Source organism: Saimiri boliviensis, chromosome 3 (genome assembly GCF_048565385.1).
Source record: "Saimiri boliviensis isolate mSaiBol1 chromosome 3, mSaiBol1.pri, whole genome shotgun sequence".
Lineage (NCBI taxonomy): Eukaryota > Metazoa > Chordata > Mammalia > Primates > Cebidae > Saimiri > Saimiri boliviensis.
Window position 1 is genome coordinate 6,710,054 of NC_133451.1, and position 22,027 is coordinate 6,732,080.

At 47.0% G+C, this 22,027-nt stretch overlaps 1 protein-coding gene across 4 annotated transcripts in view; it reads left to right on the top strand.

The window, feature by feature from the left end:
* The window catches only part of JAKMIP1 (janus kinase and microtubule interacting protein 1), a 174,796-nt gene that overhangs the window by 84,647 nt on the left and 68,122 nt on the right, over nucleotides 1-22,027 (top strand). For all 4 annotated transcript variants that reach the window (XM_039468597.2, XM_074395872.1, XM_074395874.1 and 1 more), the window contains 2 exons: nucleotides 3,737-4,012; nucleotides 10,399-10,893. In XM_039468597.2, coding sequence (XP_039324531.1) covers nucleotides 3,884-4,012; nucleotides 10,399-10,893 — 624 coding nt within the window. In that variant the 5' untranslated portion in view covers nucleotides 3,737-3,883. The remainder of the gene's footprint in view (nucleotides 1-3,736; nucleotides 4,013-10,398; nucleotides 10,894-22,027) is intronic.

Genomic DNA, 22,027 nt, shown 5'->3' on the forward strand with positions numbered 1-22,027 from the left:
TGGTGTGGCAGTTTTGCCCTCCCCACCGCCTGCCTGTAACAGGTGATATTTGATAGCTGTGTATCACAGTGCTCTGTAGACTTTCTTTTCCAACACCTACCACAAACCATCATTATTTTATGTATTCATTTCCATAGTGGTCTCCCGGACCAGACAGTTCTGTGATGGCCAGGACTCCATCTGTTCCTCCTGCAGGCCTGGTATATTAATTTTTCGTGGGCAATTAAAGGGCAGCCGGGCTTCCGAGGCACAGAAAAATGACATGGAGGCTGGGACAAGGGGCTCATGTTGTTGGAGATGGGTGGGCTGAAGAGATACTTCAGTTCTGGAGCCAACAGAACTGGTTCCCGGGAGGTGGAGATTTGCAATCCTTGGCCTATATGCCAGACAACATCCAGGGTCAGCAGGGGAGCTCCACATGCCTTCAGGAAGGAGCATTCTCTGAGGACTCTGCCTCCTGTGTGTCCTGAGCAGTCAGTCACCCTCCAGCCTGCTGCACTGAGCCAGGGCTGTGCTCTTTCCTTGACAGTGGGCTGTGCCATCTCCTGCTTAGTGGGCAGTGGGCTAAGAATGAAAAGCCCTGGGTGCAGCAAACACCAAGCCCAGCTCAGGCAGGAGAGTGCTCTGCTGTCGCTCCTGCTGATAAGACCTTTGTGCAGCCCACAGCCGGATGGGCTGATTGCAGTGACGCTGTGTGGCGCTGTGAACATCAGGACCCTCAACAGTGTTTCCAGGGCACAGAGGCCGGTTGCTGGGGGCTGCCCTGAGCTCTGAGGTTGACTTGGCCCAGAACTTTGGATACCCTCCCCTCCTGCACTCCATTCATCTCCACACTCACTGTGGCCCGGTCCAGCATCTGCCCATGGAGATTTATTCATCCTGGAATTGGATCGAGCTTGGACTTTGGGCACAGGGTGGGGCACACGAAGGTGGAAGGCAAGGTCCTGACCCAGAGGTGCTGACAATTGACACAGCGCAGGGCACCCTTTCCCCCTCTGGCAGCCCAAAGAGTAGGCAGACCTGCAGCTGCCCCATCCTGCCTGTGAGCCTGGTGGGCTGCCCCTGTGGGTGTAGTCCATTTGCTTTCTCTTCAGCTTTTTTCTGGTGTCCTTCCTGGCTAATTGCAGATATTTTTCTTGCCTTTCCTAAAAATATTGCATGGTTTCTTCTGAAAAGCAGTCATTGAAATAGAAAAATGTACTTATCTAGAAGAGTCTGAAGAAGAGAATAGGTATCATCTGTAACTGCATCCCCCAGGCGGGTCCTGTTTGTATCCTGGAGGCGTGGCTGCCATGTCCTTTCCGCCATATGCCCAAGGTTCCGGGGTGGCACCTTGCAGGTGCTCAACACATATTTATGACTGAGTGACAAGAATGAGAAAATATAGGTGTGTGTGTATATATCATATATATAGCAGAAAATTAACACTATAAATTGTATTTGTTATTTATTTTGAGACAGAGTCTCCCAGGCTGGGGTGCAATGGCGCAATCTTGGCTCAGCTTGGCTAATTTTTTTGTATTTTTAGTAGATAGCGGTTTTCACCATGTTGGCCAGGCCGGTCTCAAACTCCTGATCTTAGGTGATCCTCCCATCCCTGCCTCCCAAAGTGCTGGTATTATAGGCGTGAGCCACCACACCCAGCCTGATTTTTATTTTGCCTTTTTCACTCTTTGTGGCACTGGCCTTTTGCCATATGGAGTCTGCTGCTGGGGCTTAGACTTCATTTACTTAATCTATCCCTTCTGCTGAGCATTGTGTTATTGGGATGAACATCCAGGTGTTTTTATTGGAGACTGTATCTCTGATATTTCCTTAAGGCACATTCCTCGAAATGGCCACAGAAAGGAATAAAAAGGAGTAAGCTTCCTTTTTGGGGTGTTGTATTTTGTGTGTCTTCCTGCTGATCAGGGTATGGGGAGGTGTACTTCAGACTGGAAGGCTGATTTCTGAGAACTGCTATGGTTATAAAAGCGGCAGGTCGGAGGAGGCAAGGAATGAATTATGTATTGAGCTCTAAGGCACATCAAGGCAAATGGAGTTCATACTTAGCTGAAGACAGAATGTACCTTTCTGGAATCGATCAGCGGGGATGTTGATGAGCCCAGAATAATCCTTCATGGAGTGTTGAGAAACACTGCTCTCTCCTGTTCAGGAGGAAGGCAGGTGGCCTCCATCACTGTCTCCCAGATTTTGTAGTTTGGAAAGATGTCTCAGGGCCCCAGGGCTAGCAGGGCATGCCTGACTTCAGTTCATGGCCGCTGAGCATCTGCACCTTGCGGACGCACTGGCATTGTGGAGACCCCACCCAGACCGTTCCTGGGCACCCCTGTACTTCCGGCACGCCCCACCCTCAGGCTGAGGTCACATGGACTCCGGGCGGCCGAGTCCAGTGGCCAGCTTCAAGTCCTCACCTTGACCTCTTCGGGACTGCCCGCTATTGGCGTCTTCCTTCTAGACGCATGATCTGCAGCCTGTCTGGTGCTTTCCCTCCTGCAGTCTTGTTCGCGGCCTTCCTTGCCAATTTTGTCCCTTCTGCCCAACCTCCCAAGTTAGATTCCTCAATGCTGGAGTGTTCCCTCCTCGCTCTGCATTTGTTCCCTAGCTGATCTAATCCCAGCGCCACCACTCATGGGCTGTGTGGGCTTAGGTAGCTTACTTCACCTCTCTGTGCTTTATTTCCTCATCTCTAAAATGGGCTTAGTAAAATACTCTCTCACCGGTTCCAAGGACGATGGGATGGGATTCCCTGCTCCTGCCACAGGCCCTGGTACATGATGGGCACCTCATGACTCTCCTGCTGTCACTCACTCACTCATTCATTCAGTGACTCACTTGGCGGATCCGGGTGGAAACCATCTTATGTGCTGCCCTCTCTTCTAGGCATGGAGGATACAGTGGGGGCAGAGCAGACCCGGGCCTTGCTTACTGGGAACCCATCCTCATGGAGGGGACATAGATGAGAACTAGGTAAATTACAGTTTGTGAGATGGAAAATGATCAGGAGACGTGTGACAGGAAGGGAGAGCAGAGAGGTGGCTTTCCGAGGCAGCTCGTGGTGGTGGTTAGGCTCAGTCCTGGCTCACCTGCTTCCAGCTGTGGACCTTGATCAGGTTCATACTGTTTCCTCTCTCAGTAGCTGAGTGACATCACTGGCAGTCAACCTCTGTGTGTCTCAGTTTCCTCATCTGTAACATTGAGTGACATCATCTACCTAGTAGGGAAGGGAACCACTAACCTCTGAAATTGAAAAGCCCATTTCTCAAAGTGTGGTACTCAGACCCTGCTCCAGAATTGCTGGGACTGTGGATGGAAGTGCAGATTTTCTGGCTCACCACATTCCTCATGTTGAGCTCTGGGTGAGGGTCAGAGCCCTGCTTTTTGGAAGAAGCACCTTGGGAGACTCAGGCTCATTGATATTGGCAGACCATGGTCTGCAGGCTGCTGAGATGGGCTGGTCTCATCTTGATGGGAGCAGGATGGATTGAAACCAGACAAGGTGTGGTCACCTGGGAGCCTCACCTGGGAGCTTGTTAGAAAGGCAAATCAGATTCTCTAGGGGTGGGCCCAGGACTCCTCGCCTTAAGAACCTCCAAGAGATTCTGCTGCAGCCCCCATCAAGGAGGCTCTAGGTCAGTCCTGGGAGTGGCAGGTGCCTGACCCGTGGTGCCCTAGGCAGGGACACCAGCTCCCCACTCTTGTCTCTCTGCTAACTCAGTTTCCCTCCTTCCCTCAGGATCCCAAGTGATGGTGGTTTCCTCGGAGGGCGAGCTGAGCCCTGCACGACTGGTTAGCACAGTGGAGCTGGTAGCCGCGCCTGCTGGCTGGCGTGCCTGAACGTGTGTGAACTGCAGGATCTCAGCACCTTGACCCAAGAGGAAGCATGTCGAAGAAAGGCCGGAGCAAGGGCGAGAAGCCCGAGATGGAGACGGACCCGGTGCAGATGGCCAACGAGGAGCTGCGGGCCAAGCTGACCAGCATTCAGATCGAGTTCCAGCAGGAAAAGAGCAAGGTCGGGGTTGGTGCCAGCTCAGCAGCAGCTGAGTACTGTTGTCCCTGGGGCCTGTGTGGAGAGCCTGTTCCAGAAGCCAAGGGTGGGCACTTCACCTTTCTGGCCTGTGGCCTGTCCCTTTGAAGTACAGACACTGCTGGGCAAGAGTCCTGACCCCACCAGTGCTTGCTGTGACCTTGGACAAGCTGCTGAACACCCCATGCTTTGATTTCTCTTACCTGCAAGATGGGGGATGTTAAAAGAAAAATGTTGGACAAATTCAGTTTAGCAGAGTTTAACTGAGCAAAGAACAATTTGAGGATGGGGCAGTTCCCAGAACATAACAGGTTCAGAGGAACCTGCATGTGGTCATGTGGCAGTCATTATGGGGAGAGAAAACAGAAGAAGTGCTGAGGCCACTCGACTGGTTACAGCTTGACCCTCGATACACGGGTCACCTGTGATTTACTGATGCTCGGCTGCTGTGATTGGCTGAGCCTCAGCTGTTTGTTTAAAATGCTCTTAAGTCAGGCTTTCAGTTAGTTTGCCTGCTAAGTTAGGTTGCAGTTCATTATATGGGAACTTATGCATGAAGGCATCCTCAGGCTAAGTCTAGTTTAATTCAGCAGGGTCATGACAGTACCAGCTTTTCCTAAATTCAAAAGAGAAGGAGGGCACAGGGAGGCATGTCCGACTTTCCCTCTTCCCATCATGGCCTGAACTAGTTTTTCAGGTTAGCTTTGGAATGCCCTTGGCTGAAAGGAGGGGTCTGTCTGTTCAGATGGTCAGGAGGCTTCGAATTTTATTTTTGGTTTATGCTGCCTTGAGGTCTTGTAAGCCTTGTATGTGCTTTTTCAGACACGATGGGGCTGTGGTCTGGACTCAGGACTCTACTAGGTAAAAAGCTTGGAACAGAGCTGGCCCTGGCACATGAGCTACTTTCCTCCCTCCTAGGGCAGATTTGAGCTGGTCAGGAGCTGGTCAGGACAGTGCCTGGTTGGATGCTGGGAGTCTAATTAGAGCACAGGCTGTCACAGAGGGGAGGAGCACAGGCTTTCTAGGCAGACCTGGCTTCAAGCCTCAGCTTGTCCCCTGACTGGTCTCATGATCTTGGCCAGGTGATTAAAAGTCTCTGAAACCTCTGTCTTCTCATCTGACACCAGCTATTATGGTATAATAATGGCTGCCTGGTTTAAGATGGTCATGAGGATCTGGTTAATGGATATAACAAAAAGCCCACTCAACATCTGGTGCCCAGGCTCAGCTGCAGTCCTGTTTGGTGGCCTGGTTCTGACTTGGGTGGGCTTGAGGACAGAACAAGCCCAGGGCTCTATGAGTCCAGAGAGGAGTCACCAGCCAGGCTACAGACAGAAAGGGGATGGAGATGCAGGCTAGCAGTTGAGGGTCTACCTGAAGCCCTGAAGGTGCCCTCCAGCTCCTGCTGTAGCACTTGGAGTGATGGGTGGAGGCTTCTTGGGTTATTGCAGCAGGCGTCTCTATCTTGTTGAGCTGGGACTAAGGCCTTCAATGGGGTGATGGGCCAGATCCAGCTCCCAGGTGGGGATGGGGCTGGGGCCTGTGTTCTGGCTCCAATCTCAGCTCAGGATGGCCACACAGAGCAGAGGCTGAGTTCTGGACCTGAGGCCTCAGCTTCTGGAACTTGGTGATAGATGTACCTGTCTCCATCCCTAGGTGTTCAAAATTCCAGGTTGAGTACATCCAGCCTGTTTAAGCCATGGAGCGTATCAAACCTGTTCACCCTTTAGCTAGGTCAAGAGCCCAGGTCACCTCCAGGGCTGGGGCTGAATGGCTGGGGCTATAGGGGCTGGGAGCCTATATCTGGAGGTAGCAAAAGTATCTGTGGTGACAGGGAAAGCTGCTCACTCACATCACACTGCCTGGGCTCCATCCTGTCTCCACCACCAACCCGGCCTGGAGGTCTTATAAGCTGTGTAACCCTCTGCCTCAGTTTTCCCATCTGTAGATGGGGACCTCTAATGTGTCTGCCTCTTGGGTTGTTTGAGGAATGAATGAGACAGTCACACACAGGGCCCAAGGCTGCCTGTCATACTTTCACATGACCATCAGGGTGACATTTATATGACCACTGTGCAGATAGCACCAGGTGCTTTAGAGGGTGTCATGACCCTGGCAGTGACCTGAGAGGTCAGGTGTACCTTCCCCCATGTTACAGATGAATAAGCTAAGGGTTGGAGAGGGCAGGGACTTACCCAGGTGTGTTAGCTTGCCAGGGCTGCCATAACCAATTTCCACAGATGGAGCGGCTTAAACAACAGACGTTTGCTGTCTCACAGTCCTGGAGGCTAGCAGCCGCAGATCCAAGTGTTAGGATTGGCTCCTTCTGAAGCCTCTCTCTTTGGCTTAGAGACAGCTGCCTTCTCCCTGCATCTTTGCAGGGCTTTCTCCTCTGTGTGTATCCATGTCTATATTTCTTCTGCTAAAGATTGCCTAATCCAGGCAAATTGGATTAGGACCCACCCTAATGACCTTATTAGGATCTGTCTCCAAACACAATTAATCTTGAGGTCCTGGGGGTTAGCACTTCAACATGTGATTTTCAGGGGGACACAGTTTAGCTCCACACACGAGGCCAGCACAGTAGGTGGTAGTGCTGGGTTGAAAGCCAGGCCCATGGAGACCCCAGGCTGTGCCTCCCCATTACCAGGCTGCCTCCCTGCCTCTGGGACGTGTGGCAATTTCCACTTGGATGCACCCTGGCTACTTATTTTCTCAATCCAGCCATCCCAGTGGCCCCTTCAGGTTGGCTTTACCCATCTGGCTTCTGGGAGAATTTCAGTTCTCTTGAGAATTCAGCAATGTGCTTATTGACTGGTACAAAAAGCATACATGCAAACTTTGCAGTGTTACTTCAAAGCATTGAAATGTTACTTTGATATGATCTCATAATCGCCATCAATGTCCCATTAAAAGTGCTGGCATTTTAGCAAAGCATCCCTGTTGAACTCTGTAGGATGAGGGAGGGTGGTAAATGTGTCTGTTTATTCATCAGCGAGCCCCCTGCATACGTGCTCTGTGCCTGGGCTGAGTGAGAAGTGTTTAGAAGTAATTCAGAAATAGCCCCTGCCCTCAAGCCAGATGGGTACAGAGGCTCACAGGAAACCAGCAATATAGCAGCCCTGGGCACACTGCATTAGAAAATGGTGCATGGGGAAGCAGAACTCAAGGCTTCACAGAGATAGTTTTATGTTTTGTTTTGTTTTCTTGGAGCACTTCCTTATTTTCTGGCATTATAAAATGCCCCAGGCTCATCTGTATAGTGCCGACCCCAGCCCTAGACCCAGCAATTTCTCTAAGGAGTCCTGGTTCCTTTCATTGGAGAATGGTATTAGAAACCAAGATCTGAGCACCAGGCATGCTCATTGCTGCTGGGGTGTCATTGCTTCTAGGCCCTCTCAGCAGCCAGAACAAGGAAATATATATGTATACCGACCTGCATATGTACACATATCTGTAAATATTTTCATATATGACATCTATATTCATACAAAGTTAAACATGAGTTCTTACAGATGTCCCCGATACTAAGCCACTGCCACATGGATCACTTTAGACTCCTCATGCTTGTCTATAAGCTGTCACTCCAGGTAGGAAACCTGGCTTCCCATCTGCCATCCACTTTCTTTGTTCAACACTGTACATGTATGATGGTTTCAGAGTAGTTAACGTGTACCCATGTGATTAGAGGGCTTTGAGCATGGAGGGTGTAGTGGGGAGGACTACTGCAGGTGGCTTAGGCAAGGACAAAGTGGGGAAGTGGCCAGGCCTGGACATGGAGACCCAGCGCTGCCAGACTGAATGAGGATGGGGATAGAAAGAGGCGAGTCTGACTCACTCTCTGAGTGGGAGTGGCAAGTGAGGGTGGTGCTGGTGGTTCAGATAAATTCATGCCAGCCACTCTGCCCCTAGGGCATGCTCCCTCTCTCAGCCTTTGTGTTACGGCTGAGAGAGTCCAAGTGCTGAAAAGCAGTTGGTGTGGGTGCCTCTATACTTGGGGAATAGCTTGGAGGCACCTGGGGTTAAAGTGCTTGGGGCTTTTTTTGGCCTGCTCACCTGGATGCAGTGGTTGGGGACAGTGCTCCGTGTACATCAGAGGCCACCACAGCCTCACTCTGCTCCCTGTATTATGTAGGTCATGTCACTGGGCTTGGCCCTCAGCAGCTTTGGGCAGAGCTGGTGGGACCAGGCAGGCCCTGTCCCCAGGCCCCTGCCTCTCTGTCACCATGCCGGCCCTACCCACTTGCATCACCAACCTCAGCAGCACCTCTGCCCCTCCCAGGAAGCATCCTGTAGACCCCCTGGGCTGCCCTGCATAGGCCTCTGCCCAGCCTTCCATGTTCTTCACTCCCTTTCCACCTGTGACTGTCTCTCGAGGGCTGCCCACAACTGACATGCAAAGTCAGAACCACAGTAACAGACTTCCATTCATCCACCCACAGTCGCCTCATCTTCCTCCTCCCAGCAGGCCTTTGAGGGGCCGCTATTGACATCCCTGTTTCCTAGTAGAGGAAACTGGAGCTCGGGAAGTTTGTGTAGTCAGGGTTCTTCAGAGAAACAGAACCAATAGGTTGACACACACACACACACACACACACACACGGAGTGAGAGGTTGTTTTAAGGAATTGGCTTATGCAGTTGTGGGGCTGGCAAATCAGAAATATGTAGGGCAGACCAACAGGCTGGAGATTTGAGCAAGGGTTGATCTTGCAGCCTGGAGTCCTGGAGCAGTCTGGGGGCAGAGTTCCTTCTCCCTCAGGGGACCTCAGTCTTTCTCTTAGAGTCTTCAACTGATTGGATGAGGCCCACCTACATTGTGGAAGGCACTGGGCTTCACCCGAACCACTGATGTGAACGGTCATCTTTTCTAAAATATACCTTCACAGCCACACCTGGACTGGTGTTTGACTGAATGACTAGGCACTGTGCCCAGCCAAGTTGACCCACAATATCAGCCACCACAGAGGTAGAGCTATTTGCCCAGGGAAACACAGCTCATCAAAGCAGATTAGGATCTCACTGGATCTGACCCTGCTGACCCCAGAAGACTGTCGGCATTGACCAGAGACTGAAGACAGTGTTGCCTCACAGGAGGGGGAACAGCCAGAAACATTTTGTCTATAACCAGGACAATTCTGTGAAATGCTTAATGTTAAATGCTTGCTGCTACTAAATCCACTAGGAAAAGATGCTGATTGCTGCCACCAGGGTAAGGTGGGCAGAGAGTGGACTGGTCGTCTGGCTTTCTTCCCATGACTGTCTCTGGTGAAAGGAGATGTTGGTCTTGTGTATTTGCCTTGAGCTGGTTTTCTTTGCTTCTCTCCCTGCTGTTGTAAGTAAGGATTTACCGATACTCAGGTGTCACTGGAAAACTTCTCACCTAAGGTTCATGTTAACATGTTACTATGCTAGCAGCAGTGTGGTCTGGGGGAACACGTTGCCATTTTCCATGGAAGCAGCTTGTCCATCAGAGGCAATTCATTTCAGGTCTTCAGAGATGGCAGAATTCAGGAAACAGCAGCTTGTCAAGCGTTCCTGTGGAATGTGTTGAGTGATATTTGAAACAAAAAAGTTAAATAAAGCATTTTGAAGTGTTTTAAGAACACGCTCCCTTGGGACATTTTATTAGTAACGTTTTGAATTGCTGAAAAAATGGATAGGCTCAAGGCGGAGTGGGTCACCTGGCAGTAGCAGGGCCTCATCCCTCACCCCAGGCAGGGACCCAGACCATCTCTGAGCCTTGGCTGCCTCATGATAAAACAGAAGTGGCGGGGGGGGGGGGGGGAGGGGGGAGGGGGGTGGGGGTGGGGAGTGGGAGGGCTGAGGGGTGGAGCGTGCTACCTCCTTTCCAAGACTGTGAAAGGTTAATGTGGCAATGTGGATAATGCATTGGTGCCCCCAGCCCATCTCAGGACCCTGCTCAACAAGAATGGTGCCCCCACCCACTGCCCCCCAATACCTAGATGCCTGGTCTGTCTTCTCCAACTCCGGAGTCCATGCCTGGGGCCCTGGACATGCATTTCTGGTTTAAAATCGTTTGGGTCTTGGTGACGGTTTCTGCAGGGTGTGTTCTGTGATTTAGCAATTGTCCTTCCTTATATATCTGCGACCTGGAACAGATGTCAAAGGCTTGAATGCCTTCCAACATCTTCAGAGGGTTTCCACCGCCAGGGAAAACCTCAGGAAACTAGCAGGAGAGATTCTAGGTGGCGCTGGCAGGAAAGTAAGGCCTGCAGGGCATTGTGGAAGAGGGAATCCTTGGGAACGTGGGCCCAGGTGGGTCTCTGGGGCACGGGGAGGCTATGGCCAGCTCCCCCAGGTGTGACCCTGACCCTGATCCTGACCGGCTCTCTCGCCGCTCTGGCTGCAGGTGGGCAAACTGCGCGAGCGGCTGCAGGAGGCGAAGCTGGAGCGCGAGCAGGAGCAGCGACGGCACACGGCCTACATTTCCGAACTCAAGGCCAAGCTGCACGAGGAGAAGACCAAGGAGCTGCAGGCGCTGCGCGAGGGGCTCATCCGGCAGCACGAGCAGGAGGCGGCGCGCACAGCCAAGATCAAGGAGGGCGAGCTGCAGCGGCTGCAGGCCACGCTGAATGTGCTGCGCGATGGCGCGGCCGACAAGGTCAAGACGGCGCTGCTGACCGAGGCGCGCGAGGAGGCGCGCAGGGCCTTCGATGGAGAGCGCCTGCGGCTGCAGCAGGAGATCCTGGAGCTCAAGGCCGCGCGCAAGCAGGCGGAGGAGGCGCTCAGCAACTGCATGCAGGCCGACAAGACCAAGGCCGCCGACCTGCGCGCTGCCTACCAGGCGCACCAAGACGAGGTGCACCGCATCAAGCGCGAGTGCGAGCGCGACATCCGCAGGCTGGTACGTGCCGCCCCCTCCCCAGCCAGCGTGCGAGCTCGCAGCCTTCCCTCTCTGCACACATGGGGGAAATGCCCAACTCCGAGGACCCGCTGGGCTCCAGGCATTATTCAAACCACTGGGGCCCCAGCTACGTCCCTACCGTCTTGGGTGTGGTAAGGAGGCTTTGGGGCTGCAGGGAAACAGCTCAAAGAACAGTTTCCCCATTTGTCAAAGGAGCTTAGTGACTAGCCAGGGTTGTTGCGAAAGCATCGTGATCGCAAATCTAAGTGCCGGGCATTTATTGATTCATTTACTTCATCATCCAGGAGCAGACTTCCACCTTCCAGGTAAGAGCCCGGCCAATTGGCTGCAACAACAAGGGAAAAATATAAATTGCAAATAGTCCTGTTTGGAAAGGTACTGGAGATCTGCGGAGTGTGGATGAGCTAAAATTCCAATGGGAAGGGGAAAGAGCCCTGCCTAGGTAGCCTGAGAGTTGCCAGCTGCTTTCTTCCCTGGGGGCATCTGTGGATTCTGGGTGTGGGCTGAAGATTGGATGTCCTAGGAGAGATGAGTAGGACTTTTTGCCATCTCAGGGTGGGCATGAAACCATGGAAACCAGAGGAGCTCCGCCTAGGCCAGCTTGTGGCACAGGAGACCTGCCCGAGTTCTGGAGTGATGGGGGAGGCCGGTGAGCCCAGCTGGAAAGGCAGAGTGACACCTCCCATGCTCTCACTGGACGTAGGAGACAAAGGGAGGGGGCCAGCCGGGAACACATGAGGAGTCTGCCCCTCAGGGCATTTGTCACACTTTGAAGCTGTGTGGGGCAGAAGGCTAAGAAGTAAAGTAATCTGAGATTTTCAGACTGGATCAAACAGTAACGGTGATATTTACGAGAGAGACATCTTAATTATGAGGACATGGTGGCATTGAGCATAAGAGGATGGGGAGAGATACACTGTACAAACCCTTCCCCAAAGCACAGCTGGTCTGGCTGTATTAATGTCAAAGGCTCTAAGGCAAGAAGTGATACTAAAGACACAAAGGGACAGTACTTAATAATAAAGGGTCAATTCGGTGGGAATGCATTCAATAAACAAAACCTCAAAATGAATAAAAGAAAAAACTATCAAAAGAAGCAGACAAATCCACAGTCATAGCTGGGGACAAACACACTTCTTTCAGCAAGCAGTAGAACACAGACAAAAAAATGAATAAAGATTTGCAAGATTTCACCAATGCAATTAACCAACGTGAACTTACCTGACAGAGCACTCAATTCCACAACTGTAGAATACTGTGGACGTGACATCCTTCTATCAAAATAGACCACATTTCAAACTTTGTGGGTTGTAATTAGTCCTTAGAGCAAAACATGTTTTAGACAAAAAGAAGAAATGCTGAAAATCAAGCATCCATGCTTCCATCTCAATAAAGAAACAGCAAATTAAACTCCAGAGAGTAGAAGGAAGGAAATTTTAAAGAGCAAGGAACACTGAAATAAAATCAATAAAGAAAATTAACAAATTCAAGAGTTAATTAAAATCGATGAATTGGCAAACATTTAACAATATTGATAAAGCAAAACAGAGACAGTAAGTTACCAATATCAAAAATGTAAAGTGGGAAATACCACAGCGCCTACAGACAATAAAACCACTGGAAACAGCATATGCCCATAAACTTGAAACCTCGATAAAATGAACACATTTCCCGAATAAGCACAATGTACCAAAACGGACACTACAACAAATAGAAAATCTAAGTAGTCCTATATCTTTTCCTACGAAGAAAGGCCCAGACCTAGATGGCTTCACAAGTAAATTCTTTTAAGTATTTTAGGAAGAAATAAAACTAATTCTAGCCAAACTCTTCCAGAAAATAGAGAAATAGAAACATATTTTGACTAACTCATGAAGCCAGTGTAACTCTGATTTCAAAACCAATCACATTACAAGATAAGGAAACTTTTGGATTACCTGTTATGAACGTAGATACAAGAATACGAGCAAGATATTAACATATCAAATCCAGAAATTTTAGAAAGGCCAATAAGTCATAACCCAGCTGTGTTTATTCTGAGAATACAAAGATTGGCTTAATATTCTAAAATCAGTGAATATAATTCAACATAATAATAGGATAAAAGAAAAAAATCATATGGTCATCTTAATAGATGCAGAAAAATCTGTTGATAAAATTCATCTTCATGATATAAACTCTCAGAAAACCAGGAATAGAATGGAATTTCTCTAATATGATAAATGATTCTATCAAAAATCTATTACAAGAAATATACATAATGATAAAATATTGAACATTTCCCACCTAAGTTCAAGATCAAAGAAGATGTTCACTATCACCACTTCTATTCGACATAGCACTGGCCAGGATGTCAAATACAAAAGGCAATAAAATAAGAGTTCTAAAGATGGAGAAAACAAGGAAAACTCATTATTTGCAGGTGCTATGGTTGTGATGTAGAAAATCTAAGAGACCTGTTTTAGTTCATTACTGTTGCTATAGCAAAATAACACAGACTGGGTAATTTGTATATAATAGGAATTTATTTCTTAACATTCTGAAGGTTGGGAAGTCCAAGATCCAGGCACTGGCAAGTTCAGTATCTGGCAAGGGCCCAGTTTCTGCTTCTCAGACGGTGCCTTGAGTGCCATGTCCTCACATGGCAGAAGGAATGGAATGACAGAAGAGAGGCAGGCGGCTCATATTTCTCTTATAAGGTCGCTAACCTCCTTCATAAAGGCTTTGCCCTCATGAATTAATCACCTCTTAAAGGCCCTAACTCTTAGTACTAACATATTGGTGATAAGTTTCAACATACGAATTTTTGTGGGATACATTCAGAACATGTCACAACCCTACAAACTATTAGAATTAATAAGTGAATTTATCAATGTCTATATATACAAGGTACATACACAAAAATAAATTGTTTCAATATGTTAGCAGTGAACAAGTAGAAAATGAAATTTTAAAAAATATAATTTACAGTAGAGCACCAAAAAATTCAAATACCTAGGAATAAATCTAATGTAAGTTGTGTAAGATGTCTCCCCTGAAAACTATAAAACATTGCTGAGAAAAATTTAAGGAGATCTAAATCAATGGAAAGGGATACCATTTTCATCGATTAGAAAACTTAGTATAGATATCAGTTTTTCCATGATTGTTCTACAGATTCAGTGCTATCTCTTACCAAAATCTCAGCAGACTTTTTTTTTTTTTTTTAAACAGAGTCTTGCTCTGTTGCCTAGGCTGGAATGCTGGGATTTACAAATACCCACCACCATGCCTGGCTATTTTTTTTTTTTTTGTATTTGTATTTGTAATAGATTTCATTTTCTACGTGTTGGCCAGACTGGTCTCAAACTCCTGATCTCAAGTGATCCGCCTGCCTCGGCCTCCCAAAGTGCTGGGATTACAGATGTGAGCCACTGTGTCTGGTCCCCAGCAGATTTTTAAAAGGCAGACATTGGCAAGCAGATTCTAAATTTGATGTAAAAATTGAAAAGTTGTGGAATGGCAATCTTGAAGAAGAAAAAAATTGGAGGTCTCATGTAACCTATAGCAAACTTTATTACAAAGCTACAGTAATCAAGACGGTAAGGCTGAAGGTTAGAGAGACAGGTCAGTGGAACAGAAGAGTCCAGAAGTACATCTACACGTATGTGCAAAAAAATACTATATAGTGTGTTTGTGTCTATAAATACACACATATATATATACACACATACATATAGTGTGTATGTGTGTATATATAGACACATACACACTATATAATGTACATATACATATATACACACTATATAATGTGTATGTGTATATATGTACATACCCTGTATATGTGTGTGTGTGTGTGTGTGTGTGTGTGTGTGTGTATAGTATGAAGTCTGTATCTTACTCTCCACAAAGATTAATTCAAAGTGGTCCATAAACCTACATGTAAAAAGTAAAACAATAAAGCTACTAGTAGAAAACAGACTATTTTCATGATCTTGGGACATGGTAAATATTTCTGAAGCAGGACACAATACACTGTTTACATAAATATACTATTCAGAGAGAGCTGTACATTGGACATGAAAAGGCACCAATAAAAGAGAGACAAGGCAAATTACAAAATGGGAGAAGAGATATTTAATACCTATACCACAAAGAGCTTTTGTGCAGATTATAAAAACAACTATAAAACCATGTGAAAAATAACTCAATTAAAAATGGGCAAAAACTTAAAAGAATAGTTCAAAAACAGGAAAATTAAAAGACTAACAAATATGTGAAAAAGTGTTCAACCTCATTGATCATCAGAGGACCACAGTACAATTACAACTAGATAGAAATTCTCATCCACTAGAATGACTAAGAAAACCCCAGACAATAGTAAATGTTGGCTAGCATGTGGAGGAATGGGTACTGTCATTCTGATAGGACTGTAAAGTGGTACAGCCACTTTGATAAATGGTTTGGTAGTTTCTTAAAAAGTCAGACATAAGTACACTTACGAACTCTGTAATTCTACTCCTAAGGATCTACCCAAGAGCAGTGAAAAGACATACGTATATAAAAACTTGTACATGAATGCTCATAGCAGCATTTTAATAGTCAACAAATGGGAAAAGCCCAAATGTTCATCAGTTGGTGAATGGATAAACGTGGCCTATCTATATAACACAATGTGATTCAACAATAAGAAGGTGTGAAATATTGATATATACTACAGTATCAGTAACATTTCTGGACGTCAGAAACATTATGCTAAATGATAGGAGCTAGCCACAAAAGACCTCATATTGTATGCTTCCATTTCTATGAAATATCCAGAATAGCCATATCTATAGACACAGAGAGTAGGTTAGTGGCTGATGGAAACTAGTTGGAATGGAGATTAGCTGTAAATGAACATGAGGGATCTTACTGGGTGAGGAATGTGTTCTAAGACAGATTATAATGATGGTTCCACAACTCAGCAAACTTACTAAAAATGGGTGAGGTTCATGATATATAAATTAAACTCCAAAATGTTTGAAATAAGAAAAATTGGAAATTTAAATAGGATTGATAAAAGTTTAATGGTGGATCTTGTATTTACACTTAAAAAGAGCATATTTATAAGAGGAAGAAAAACACACAGTGAAACAACACTGCCCAGGCACCAGGATGGCTAAATAAATAAATAAACAAATTCATAGTCAGGAATGATGGTATCACCAAACAACCCCAGACTGTCCACTTGGGTGGCTGTGACAGTGAGACCTTTGCTTTCTGGTTCCAATGTACATGGACTTTGGTTTTATGCACGAAATTATTTAAAATATTGTATAAAATTACCTTTCTGCTATATGTATAAGGTGTATGTGCAACATAAATGAATTTCATGTTTAGAATTGGTTTCATCATCAAGATATTTCATCATGTATATGCAGATATTCCAAAATCCAAAAATCCTCAAATCTGAAACATTTCTGGTCCCAAGCATTTCGAATAAGGGACCCATACTCCCATTATAGAGGGTAAAAGATTAAGTGGGAATTTTATACTCAGTCTCAGGCTATTGATCCTCTTTAAAAACTAAATTCTGAATGATACAGGATTAAAGCAATGTTCAATGGGATCTGAAAGTGAATTTGTTATAATGATAAAGACAAATATTATTCTACCCTGTTTCCCCAACAGAGTATTTGATGCACAGATGGCATTCAGGCCTTTAGAAAAATGGGGAGTGAAGATATAGCTTGGGAAAGGCTTTAAACAATGTGGCAGAGAGTTAATATCCTCAGTGTATTAAAAGTTTATTAAGTTTACAAACGAAACAATGGGAATCTATAATTAGTCAAGGCATGGGAATACACAGTTCACAAAGAAGAAAAGTAATGCTTATTAAATGTAAAGATGAGTTCAACCTCACCAGTATGAAATGCAAATTAAAATAGCAGGATGCTATCATTCCCAATCGTATTAGCCAGCATTTTTTTTTTAAGGTGGTGTATAATTCAAGCATCAAAAGAGAAGACAGCAGGTGCCTTTGGCAGGTTGTTCTCAGCCTCAGGGCCTTTGCACAGGCCCCTCTGTGTCCTCGGCCAGGAGTGCTGTGCCCCAGATCTTTGCACGGCTGGTGTTTTCTCACCGAGTGGCTCCCACCTCAGTGTCCCCTGTGCAGGGAGGCCTGCCCGAGCATCATCTAGACCAGCCCTAAGTCACTCAGTGACTGCCATCTTTTCCCATCCTTGTCACAGCACTTCTCATCGGATATTTTTACCTGTCTCTCTTTGATTGTTTCTTGCGTGGCTCCTCCTCCTAGGATCCGAGTTCTGTAAGGACAGGGACTGAGTCTGTCTTGTTCACTGTGAAAGCCCAGAGCCTCTGTAGTGTGATGCAAAGCAGATGCCCCTGCCTCTGTGCAGACAGCAACTTTATGCGCGCTCCTGCCCTTTAGTGTGCTAATTCCACTTCCGGGAGTCTACCAAAGGAAATGCGCAAAAGCATGCACAAAATCTCACACAGATCAGATGGTGCCATGTGTGTTCTGCCAATGGTCTTTTGCATCCGCATTTGCTGCCTCGAATTTCTGAGTCAGGACAATGACTCAGGCATTTATGACAAGCTAGAGGGACTTGGGAATGTGAACACAGAGGTTAAAACTGAAAAAAAAAAAAAAAAACCCAGGATGCATGGTTGCAAACACAGTACTCTGTCTTGCAGATGTAGAAGGAGGGGAAGCTGGTGACAGGTTGGCAGGGGCTGCCTCTGGATGCTGACATCATGGGGGCTTCTGTTTCCTTCTCTGTTCTTCATTGTATTTTTAATTTTCCTTCCTTCCTTTCTTCTTTCTTTCCTTTCTCCCTTTCTTTCTCTTGGTCTCTCTCTCCCCTTCCTTCCTTTCTTCCTTCTTTCCTTCCCTTCTTCCTTCCTTCACTCTTTCTTTCTTTTCTTTCCCTCCCTCCCTCACTTTCTTTTCTTCCCCTCTTCTTCCTTTGCTTCTTCTTTCTTTCATTTCCTTTCTTTTCTTTCACTCCCTCCACCCACTTCCCTTCCTTCCTCCCTTCCTCTCTCCTTCCTTCCTTCCTTGCCTCCCTTCCCTCCTTCTTCCTTTTTTTCTTTTTATCTTTTTTTTTTTTTGACAGGGTCTTGCTCTGTTGCTCAGGCTGGAGTGCAGTGGTGCAATCACAGCTCACTGCGGCCTCAACCTTCTGCGCTCAAGCAATCCTCCCACCTCAGCCTCCAGAATAGCCAGGACCACCACGCCCAGCTATTTTTTTTCTATTTTTTTTGTAGAGACAAAGTTTCTCCATGTCGACCGGGCTGGTCTTGAACTCCTGAGCTTAAGCAAACTTCCCACCTCTGCCTCCCAAATTGCTGGGATTACAGGCATGAGCCATTGCGTCTGGCTGTATATTTTTCATTTTCTATAATGGATCTGCATTCCTTTCCTAATAAGGTTTAAAGCTTTGTTTTTAAAAGAGTGCCATTGTTGGGAAATAGTTCGACAAGGTGGGAGGAATCAAGAAATGGCTTAAGGCCTTGGGCCCTGGGATATCACCTAGGAGAAGGGGGGCCGATGGGCCATCATAGGCTGGGTGTCCGTTTACTCCCAGGACTGTCTGCTGAGCCCTTTCACTGGGGCCTGGCTGTTTTCTCCGTGCAATTCCTCCTCTCCGTTGGGTAGAAGTGGCTCATTTCTGGCCTTCTCTGTGGCCCTTTCACATCCAGCTTGAGGCATCTGTGAGATAAAGGAGACTGTTTTCTTTCCTTTTTTTTTTTTTTTTTTTTTTTTGCCAGAAAATCATGGAAGAAAGGCTATATATTTTCCGGGCACTCCATTTGGTGAGCACCTGCTGTGAGCTAGACCCAGAGCTAGCACAGATTGTTTGAGATTTTATTTTATGCTTTGATAAAACCATAATGGTTGTTTTTAAAACTCATGAACTGAGAGTGGCATGTGTTCGATGCATGTTCCCTGGATAGATGCCTGCTGGGCTAGTCTTCGGGGGAGTGATGGGGGGTGTGGCCAAAACCTGTATGGTCATCTGCAGGGAGCCTGCAATCTACAGGGGTGACAGGTGACACCCCCTCCCATGTCATCTCAGCTTGGGAGGTGAAGGGCAGGACATCTGGGGACTGCCTAGCCCAGCTTGGGCAGCAGAAAGGAGGGAAGATGCAGCCTCCCTGGGTGGGTGGGACTCTGGAGTTGGGCCCATAGGTTGACTAGAAACATTAAGTGGTGGCAGGCGGAAGCACCGGGCCAGGACATGTTTCTCCACCGATTCCCACAACCTGCAAACCTGGCTCCTTCTTTGAGGAAAGTGACATTTTCCCAAGTAAGCATCATTCCTCTCTGGAGACAGGATACTTTTCAGGGCATGGCAGCCACGCTTCCCTGTACAGATGGACATCATTCATTGTAATACAGGAGTTGTCTGGTTTAGGACCCTTGTGTTTAAGAGACTGCTGACCTTTATGAGGCGACTGTTTTGCGTAAGGATTTGAGTGATTGTTTCTGAAGCTCTCTTTCTGGGACAGCTCATTGGGTTGGTTATCTGCCTTGGAAGCAGCAGCACGTGATCTGCATCTGCTGCCAGTTGCTGCCTGTGAAGAGTAAACAATCAGTTTAATGGGAGCTGGACACTGTTTCTAGGATCCATGGCAGTGGAATTTGCTGTCCATCAGAATGGCCCTAGAACACACAGAGCTCTGGGTAGGAGGACAGTTCCCCCTCAATTGAATGTTTACTTACTGAGCTGTAGAGAAAAGAGACATAGTTCCAGTCAGCAAAGAGCTTACAGTTAACAGGAGTGTGAGCAGATTATTTGATTATTCTATTAGGGGCAGGGCAAGTCACTCACAGGACCATGCAAGCCAAAGAGGCAGCAACAAAGAAGCGGATGTGGTCACTCCTGTGGGTAGGTGCAGGAGTCATTTCACAGAGGAAGTGAGGTCTGAGCTGGGTTTAGAAGGATGCATAGGAGTTTGTTAGGTGATCCCATGCAGAGGGAGAAACACTGGTAAAAGTTTGGAAGTAATAGGGGCGTGATGTGATCATTTTGACCATATCTCTAAAATAGCCATGGTGATATCTGATTCTTGGATTCCCAGTAAAATGCAAAATGAAAATACAATGGAATCCTGTTGTCAAGTACTGGAGACTTTATTTTCTTCCTTTTAATAAAAGTTTTAAAAGTGTGAAATATTTCTGGCAAAAGGAGTATCGATGAGATCACAAACACTGCCTACCACACAGCAGATGAAGCATCACAGGTAGAATCGAGGCCCCTGCACTGAATCTGGGGGAGTGATTCCCAGAAATGCATTTCTGCTTCTATCACCTATGCATGTGATGATGACCAGTACAGTGGGTCTGCACGAACACTGAAAAGGTTTTCTATTCTCTGCCTTCTGATGATTTGGGGTCAAGGACCCTCTCAGAAGGGTCCGTGCTTCCCTGAAGACCTCACCATGGTGTGCACTGAGAGCTTTAATGGCAGAGTAACGATGAAGGGTGTTTTGCTTCTATTCTGTCTTTTCTTCCTATAGACTTCATAGCTGGGCAGAATACGTAATGTTCTCTCAATGGCTTAAAACCCACCTCTGCCAAGCTCTGTGCATTTCCAGAGGAGCAGGAAGGAGGTGTGGCCATGGGGAGTGGGGCCTGCCCTGCGGAGGAAGGTGCGCTTGGGTGTCCTCTCCAGCATTGGTACACACATCCATTGGCAGGAAATGGTTCTTTGCCCAGTGTCTCATTTTGTAGCGCAGGAAGGAGATCGGGGAAAGTGAATGACTTTAGAGAGCAGAAGTGCCTGTACCCACACTGGTCCTCTTTCACTGACAGTACAGGGCTCCTCTGCATGCAGGTCATGGGTTGGTCAGGATTCCACCACACCTGGAGCTGCCCTTCAGGTGAGGACGGCTGGGAGGGAGGAGGCAGGACACCCCATGAAAGGCACTGAGGGTGTTTCTGGGGAAGAAGGGAGCACTCTCTGAAAAAGTCCTGATTATTCCCCACCCTCAGTATCTGAAAGACTCTGAGATTCCAAAGGTTCTTAGAACTGAGAGCCTCCTGGGGAGGTAGTGAGTGTCCCTGCAAGGGGAAGCATAAGTTGGGGCTGGGGGCGCTTTGTGGGAGATGAGATGCTGGAAGAGATTTTGGGACTGGAGGCAGGTGACAAGACATCCTTTTAAAGTCCTCATCCAGCTACAGCCTGGGTCCCACAGTTAGTGGCAAAACCCCAGTTCTTGCCTTGACTCCATACTGTGCCAAGAATGGTGGAAGAGATGTGTCAGTTTAAAATTTCTAATGTATAGACAGTGCAAGCACACAAATGCTGAGTCCTTAGAAACAGTCTCCAGCCCCTTTCCTCTATCATGTGTATTCACGTGTGTGTGTTCAGGGTAGACGTCATCACATGGTGGGAGGAGAAGCCTTTGGAGAGAGACTGACCTGGGTAGTTCTGGGCTCCCCCTTTGTTTGACATGTGACCCTGGGACAGGTGGTCACTGTTTCCAAGTCTCTAGCACCTCACCTATAAAATGGGGTTATTCCCACATCTGCCCACAGTTAGAATTAAACAAGCAAATGAGCTAAATCATCTAGCAGCTTATAGTTTCTATAATAGGATACCTGTAAAATGCGTTCCTCTGTTATAGGAAAATTGTATATGTAAAAGAAGAAAAATGGGGAACCCCTCCCCCCGCCGTGTATTTGCACAAAAGACACATTCAGCTTAATTTAAAATGTGCTGGAGATCCAGTATCATAAAGGCTCCATTTCTGTTTCAATGCCAAACAGAAGTCTCCCCACTTCAGGTATCTCAGTGTGTGGATGGTTTTCACCCAAAATGGCCCACTTAGAAGAAGGAGTGAAAAGAACAAATGTCCATTTCTCCTACTCACCCACACCCTCTCTGATAAATGACACTCCTTAAGCAAACCTGTTGCCCATGGCAACACATTCAGAAGATGGGCTGCTGGTTTCATTTCTTCGTCAGCTGGATTGGATTAGAAGTGCGCGAAGGCTTTTAGACTTTTGTCTACACATTAGGATGCCTTAGTAAAAGAAAAGAAGAAAAGGTGATCATCATTAACATGGGGTAGTGACACTGTAGTTTAAGGTGGTTGTGGTCAACATGGGGCGGTGACACTT